Source organism: Palaemon carinicauda, unplaced genomic scaffold (genome assembly GCF_036898095.1).
Source record: "Palaemon carinicauda isolate YSFRI2023 unplaced genomic scaffold, ASM3689809v2 scaffold134, whole genome shotgun sequence".
NCBI classification, from domain to species: Eukaryota; Metazoa; Arthropoda; class Malacostraca; order Decapoda; family Palaemonidae; genus Palaemon; species Palaemon carinicauda.
Genome location: NW_027168860.1, coordinates 167,171 through 175,000, shown reverse-complemented (window position 1 = coordinate 175,000; position 7,830 = coordinate 167,171). Strand labels below are relative to the sequence as shown.

General features: G+C 37.1%; 1 protein-coding gene across 19 annotated transcripts in view; it reads left to right on the top strand.

Annotated features, from left to right (window-relative positions):
• Dscam1 (Down syndrome cell adhesion molecule 1) overlaps positions 1-7,830 on the top strand; it is a 236,095-nt gene that overhangs the window by 84,967 nt on the left and 143,298 nt on the right. For all 19 annotated transcript variants that reach the window (XM_068367994.1, XM_068367979.1, XM_068367988.1 and 16 more), the window contains exons 2-5: positions 1-162; positions 2,033-2,161; positions 3,087-3,212; positions 4,906-5,050. The exon at positions 1-162 is cut by the window's left edge and continues 17 nt beyond it. In XM_068367994.1, coding sequence (XP_068224095.1) covers positions 1-162; positions 2,033-2,161; positions 3,087-3,212; positions 4,906-5,050 — 562 coding nt within the window. The remainder of the gene's footprint in view (positions 163-2,032; positions 2,162-3,086; positions 3,213-4,905; positions 5,051-7,830) is intronic.

Genomic DNA, 7,830 nt, shown 5'->3' with positions numbered 1-7,830 from the left:
AAGGTGGACGAAAGGCCCCAGTTGAGCTTGGCGAGCGCGTGAAGCAAGTTGGTGGAACCCTGATCATCCGAGAGGCTAAAGTCGAAGATTCCGGAAAGTATCTATGTGTCGTCAACAATTCCGTTGGTGGAGAGAGTGTAGAGACTGTTTTAACTGTTACTGGTAAGTTGTTCTCATTTCCGTTTATAGTTTTAAAGGCCCCAGGACTATACAATAGGCTCCCACGAGACATCCAAATAATTGAGGATATTGGGGCTCTCAAGAGGAAACAGAAAACTTTCTTAATCAGCAATTGTTTTGACAGCGATGATCAAACAGTAAGCGAACAATATGCAATGTGAAATGTTAAATGCTCCTGAATGAACATCATAAAACGACCGTAGAGGTCCTGTAAGGAGTAGGGTTCCCCTGTTGTACAGAACCAGATAAGTAGGCCCTTAAAGTAAAGTAAAGTAATGATGTAAATTAAACGTCCCTCTCTGGCAATCTGGCTGACTGGAGTTCGAGTTCTGCTCAATCTCGATTTTTTTGGGATGTCTGCAGCCTCACTATCCTTGTGAGATAAGGAGTGGGAGTTTGGGGGAGCATATAGCTCTACCTGTTGAGTCATCAGTAGCCATGGCTTGGCCCTCCCTGTTCCTAGATTGGTTGGAGATGGGGCTTGGGTGCTGATTATATGTATATATGGTCAGTCTCTAGGGCATTGTCCTACTAATTAGAGCATTGTCACTGTCCCTTGCTTCTGCCATTCATGAGTGGCCCTTAAATCTCTAATACTGCATATGAACAGCACCCAAATCCTTCACCACCTAAGCTAGGGTCAGCGGGTACCAGGCAATGACTCCTGAAGACTCGGCAAATATAGACCTCAGGGTCCTGGCAAACCTCTCATATCTTGGTCACAAGGATGATAAGATGAATTTAACCATAGTTTCTTGGTAGAATTAAATAGGTATTAAAGATTTGAAGTTTGCTCATGAATGGCAGAGGCAGGGAGCAGGATAATTCATAGAGAATGATCATATGTACATATGATCAGCGCCCAAGCTCCCACGCCAATAAGCTAGGATCAGGGAGGGCCAGACAATGGCTACTGATGATGCAGCAGGTAGACCTATTGGCTCCCCCAAACCCCCCATCCTTAGCTCACAAGGATCGTAAGGCCGGGAGCACACTAGCGACTCTGTGGCGCCACAAAGCCACAGCATCGTGTGGCGGGCATGTGGTCTCCCATCTCCATTGTTTTCAAGTTTTGCCGCGCAAACTAGCGACTGTGGCAAGCGACTCTGGCTCTCTGTCGCTCATCCCCACCACAGGCGTGGCGTGGCTTTAAAAACAATGGAAACCTATGGGAGACCACATCCCCGCCACAGGATGCTGTGGCTTTGTGGCGCCACAGAGTCACTAGTGTGCTCCCAGCCTAAGGGTGTGTACACTAGAACAAAGCTATCAAACTTGTGCAGGTCTTGAACGCCAGTCTAGCAGATTACCAGGCAGGGCTGTTCCCAGTTGGCTATCACAATTGACAAAAGATTAGATTTAATTGATATTAAAGTTAGATTTTGAAATAACTCAAATGGCACAAATAGATTAATCTCAAAATAGATTCCTAGTTATGATTTTATTTTCTAAGTCTAAAACTTGTGTAATCAACCATTGTGTAGGGAAATTAGGTAAATAAAACCTTAATTTCATTAACTACTGTATTGTTCAAATAGGTAATTAAGTACAGTACTTGGATGTAGATTTTATCTTATTTTAGGTATATTTTCATAACAACTACTATTTTTAAAACAATGATTTAGTTGACTTCAAAGTTAAATCTTGCATTTGTTATAGCTGATATTGTGGTATATTTTGTTTGAGAAAATGATTTAAATTGAGAATTTAGAATTTTAATTTCTGCTTACTAATAATATATTCTATATAAAATTTTCCTGTCCTGTGAAATGCCATATGCTATGATATACCTTTGTCACTCTCCTTGCTAAATAACTAAGATCTATTCAGTAATGACAATGTCTGTTTGCAGCTCCTCTGTCCGCTCAAGTCGAACCCAAAGTCCAAACTGTTGAATTCGGCAGACCTGCTACATTCACCTGCACATACAGAGGCAACCCAGTCAAGTCCGTGTCTTGGATGAAGGATGGTGCTCCAATCAGTAAGTACTGTATTCCGTCAATCACTCAAAAGATAACCTCTTAACCCTTTTACCCCCAACGCTATTTGGAACTTTCCAACCCTTAACCCCCAGGCGTTTTCTTTTTCAAGCACGTTTTGCAATATATTTTTTTTGAATTGCACTAACAGCCTTAATTTTCATCATAGAGAGGTCAGGTTGGTCTCATTATTTTTGAAAATGCCTGGAGTTTCTCATAAAGTTATAAAAAATATGCAAAAAAATGTAAATAGCAGTTTTTTGCAAGGACATACCGTTATGTCCAAGGGGGTAAAGTGATGAGTCTCGGTGTACTGTTTTTTAAGGTTCTCCAAATCTTAATCTTTTTTTTATTTGGATGTTATTTCTAGAGATATGTGTATTTTTTTCTTTAAAACATTTTACACTTTTCATGTAATATTAGTTTCAATGAGAAACTAATTTATGTAACTTTTTAACCAAAACAATATTTTTATATTACAATACTTATGCTATTCAAATTTTCTGATCTCCTAATCTCAATTTTTTTTTTTATTTAGATGTTATAGCTGTATAGATAGATTGAGAATTTATCTTTACAACATTCTGTACTATTCCTGTAATATTAGTTTCAATGAGAAATTGATTAATAAAAATTTTTTATCCAAGTCAATATTTTCTTGTGATTCATACTGTATACAGAATTATACGGTACTTTCCTGTTATTTCCCCACCAATAATTTCCGATATAACCCAATACTATTTTTTAGCCCAACCCAACCCAACCCAACCTAACCTAAAAAATAGTATTGGGGTCATATCGGAAATTAGTGGTGGGGCAATAACAGGAAAGTACCAATTATACTTACGTAGAAATGCTAATCTTTTAATTCCTAGTTGCCAATGTAGATTTTATAGATGCTTACAACGTTTTCGAACATATTTGCAGACCACAAGGAAGCAGTTTTACGTATTGACAGCGTCGGACGTGAAGATAAGGGCATGTACCAGTGCTTCGTTAGGAATGATCAGGAATCGGCACAAGCTACTGCTGAGTTGAAATTAGGCGGACGATGTAAGTATTTCTATGCCAGTATTCTTTAAAATTTAGAATTGTTATAGGTTATGTTAACATAATTCAAATTGGGTATTAAAATCCACAATTATGTGGGTTGCATATTTAAAAATAGCAGGTGTTTTTGCACTTTTTTCAAAATGCCTCATCAGCTGAAGAAGCACTTGGAAAAAAGAGCAAAAGCTCCTGCTATTTTTAAATATACAACGCATATAATTGTGGATTTGAATACCCAAGATCAACAGATGCAGCAAGGTGTTTGTTTTATTAAAGTTATTAAATTAAAATTCATAAATTTTATTGATATACAGTGAATCCTCGCTACTTCGCGGTTCGACCATCGCGGATTCACCACTTCGCGGATTTTTTCATAACCCATATATATATACATATTGGTAATAACAAAATCAACATACTGTACTGAATAATCAATATAATCGATGCAAAAACTAACCTATACACAGATGTGTCCACTAAATGCGTTTGTTTCTTCATTATGATCAGAAAAACGTAAACAAAACATTGGTTGCCATTTTTTATCGTGCTTTTTAGCGTGTTTAGGAAACGCATGATATAAAATCGCCTTTAATATTTGTGCCTGTTTTAGTTTAGGGTACTGTAGTACATGCATTAAGTGTTCTGTACATTAAAGGGTAGTTTGTTAACAGAACTACGTACAAGGGAAGGTTTTAAAAGTCTGAATATACATGTTAAATAAATAGGTAAATATGGTGTCACTACTTCGCGGATTTTCACCTATCGCTGCCGGGTCTGGAACCTATCTACCGCGATAAACGAGGGTTCACTGTAGATACATCCTAAACAGCTTCTTAGACATAAGTCTTTTTATAGTTTATATATGAAATATCTGATTTGATGTTGTTACTGTTTTTAAAATATTTTATTTTGATTGTTCATTTATTTCTCATGTAGTTTATTTATTTCCTTATTTCCTTTTTTTTCACTGGGCTTCTTTTCCCTGTTGGAGCCCTTGGGCTTATAGCATTTTGCTTTTCCAACTAGGGTTGTAGCTTAGCCAGTAGTGTTAATAATAATAATAATAATAATAATAATAATAATAATAATAATAATAATAATAATAACAACAACAACAACAACAACAACAACAACAACAACAACTCTGTACCATGGCCTTCCACTGTCTTGGGGTAGAGTTCTCTTGCTTGAGGGTACACTCAGGCACACTGTTGTATCTAGTTTCTCTTTCTCTTGTTTTGTTGAAGTTTTTATTGTTTATATAGGAAATATTTATTTAAATGTTGTTACTATTCTTAAAATATTTTATTTTTCCTTGTTTCCTTTCCTCACTGAGCTATTTTCCCTGTTGGGGCCCCTGGGCTTATAGCATCCTGCTTTTCCAACTAGGGTTGTAGCTTAGCATTTAATAATAATAATAATAATAATAATAACAACAACAACAACAACTAGAATACAGTATTAATTTTGCAAGGGGGCCCCCTTCTGTCCTCAGAATATTTCCTTTTACATTTCAGAATTTTTCCTTTTAGATTCCAATAGTTCTCTCTTCTCTTCTCTTCTCTTCTCTTCTCTTTTAGGTTCTATGTTCTCTAACCTTTTACTGATTTAATTTTACCTATCATTTAAGAATAAACTCTTAGAATAAAGTAAACTCTAACAATCTTAATTACCAAAATATTTTTTCCCGTAACAGTCGAACCTCCTCAGCTGACCCATACATTTGGCACAAAGACTCTTCAACCCGGACCCTCCGTGTTCTTGAAATGTGTAGCTGCCGGAAACCCCACACCTGAAATCACCTGGGAACTCGACGGAAACCGTCTCTCCAATTCTGAAAGGTAAAGTCGAAGACGGGACGAGGTTCGTGTTGTTTACAAGTAACTCGGAATTGAATAGATTTTTTTTCAAAGACGCGTTAATGTGTTTTATATTTGTTAATTTTGTGCAAGAATATCTGCTCTTATAACTTAGGATAAATTAGTCTTATATTGAGTCCTATAACTTGATTTTTTTTTAAAGACGCATTAGTGTGTTTTATATTTATTAATATTGTGCAAAAATATTTGCTCTTATAACTTAGGATGAATTAGTCTTCATATTGAGCCCTACAACTTGATTAACATTAAAACTTGTTGTAAGTTTGAGACTGTTTTGAAATCCTGAGAATTATTTGTTTTTCTGTAAAGCATCACATATTTCTGAACACAGTTGAAAATGCGACTGGTGTAGCATAACACTTATGCCATGGGTTACTTTTAGGATCATGTACTAAAGTGTTGCTGGTAACCAGAAGTTCAGAAAACAGTCAATTTTAAAAGACAGTATTATTTTCAGATCTGATTTCTTCATGGAAGGAATAGAGGGTTTAAATACACTGGAAGAAAGGTGAAATATGAAAATGCACTTTGCTTTTTAGCAATGAATTTGAGCTTTTGATGCAACTGAGAGAAAGCTTTTATCCGCAGCAATATATCAGTCAACTGATTCCTTGCAGTCGTTAATACCACCGGCTTCTCACCTTTCAGATTGCTTTTTGAAGCAGATAGTGCGGAAGACTTGCATCTTGGCCATCTTCCACTTGCCACTATCTTTGTGTGTTTTTTAGCAAAAGTTCCGTTACTCGCAAGATAACTTTTGGTAAAACTGCAGAAGAGTTGTGTATGCAGCATGAAAGGAACCTTGTACAGTACTCATTTAAAAGACAAAAGAGCTTCGTATTATTCATGACATTCTAAGTCAAAATTGGCATTTAGGTTATGCTAGGTTAACTTAGCAGAGGTTAGGTTAGGATGTACTCCTGTGGAGTTATGGCATGCACTTTTTATTCTGCAGTTTTACATAATCTTTTTTTCTTTAGAAAGTTCTCTGTAAACTTATTTGATTTGAAAGTGCAATGGGGACACCCTTTGAGCTGAGATATGAATGCATTTAGTTTTTAAACATCATATATCGGTCTTGTAGTGCGTACCGTACTTTTGGATATGTCGGAATGAAGGGAACCACGAATTACTGGAATCCCCAGGTAAATACTGGAATCCCCTTGAAAATTACCGAAATCCCCTACAATATCACTGCAAACCCTTAGAAATCGATAAATAATGTTTTTATCAATTTACATTATTTTTTAGTAAATTAATTAAAATGTGTATTTTAAAGCATTTTTCTATATACCCTTTACACAATATATAAAAGGGTACAGAACCTACCAAACCCACCGAACCTAACCTAGCAGTTCCCAGGTCACAACCCCTAGCCGGGGGCAAGCCCCTAGACCCCCTTCCCAGGTCACAAGCCTTCCCAGGTCACAAACCTTCCCAGGTCACAACCCCTAGCCGGGGGAAAGCCCCGGGACCCCCTTCCCAGGTCACAAACCTTCCCAGGTCACAACCCCTAGCTGGGGGCAAGCCCCCGGACCCCCTTCCCAGGTCACAAACCTTCCCAGGTCACAACCCCTAGCTGGGGGCAAGCCCCGGGACCCCCTTCCCAGGTCACAAACCTTCCCAGGTCACAACCCCTAGCTGGGGGCAAGCCCCCGGACCCCCTTCCCAGGTCACAAACCTTCCCAGGTCACAACCCCTAGCTGGGGGCAAGCCCCGGGACCCCCTTCCCAGGTCACAAACCTTCCCAGGTCACAACCCCTAACCAAGGTTCTACCTGTAAATGTATAAAATATATAAATGCTAAAAACATAAAAATAACGTATTTTAATAAAAACATTATTTATCGATTGCTAAGGGTTTGCAGTGATATTGTAGGGGATTTCGATAATTTTCCAGCGGATTCCAGTATTTACCTGATGATTCCAGTAAATCCGGGGGATTCCAGTAATTCCAGGTACCGCAGAATGAATGCTACAGCATGGTGTTTTATGGTATTGTCCAGACATATTTAAGTTTGGTTATTTATAGTTTATAGCTCATCAACTAACCACATGTCTTCATATGTAAAAGATGATGGATAGCTGATATGCTAAATGGAAGTTAAGTCAGTTTTCAGTGTATTTGATTGTCTTCTAAGAGGAGGTTTAAATATTGTTGAAAATATCTCAAATAATGAGGTCATTTGAACATAGAATGAGCAAGTGAGTGGAGTGTTTAGTCTGAAAAGTAGTTTACATGAAGATAAAAGCAGGACAATAAGAAGTAGGAACTTCTGAAACCCTTGGAGGGCATAGATTAGGATCTAGTAAGTTTAAGGAATTCATTTTAAGTCAGAGCTTTTATGTACTAGAAATATCTAGTTTAGAGTCATTATAGGGGACAAGAAGACAAGTTTTTTAGTTTGAAAATAAAGTAAATAATGTCAAAGGAATATGGATGAAACTTAGTATTTGAAAGGACATTTGCCAAAGTCTATTTTCAGGATATGAAATACGTTTCTCATCTATGAGAAGATTTTTCTCGCTTCAATGTAAGACGATAGTTTGTAGTGCACTATTGAAAATGAAATAAAGTCAAGTTTTCTATATAGAGTTGGTTCAGATAAAATTGAAATGTAGTAAAAATTTTGGTGAATACATATAAAAGTCAGGTGATTTTACAATATGTATGCGTGAAACGTTTGCCAGTTGGATGACATTTCCTTTGATAAACTTTTTATGCAAAAGTCATATGAGGTT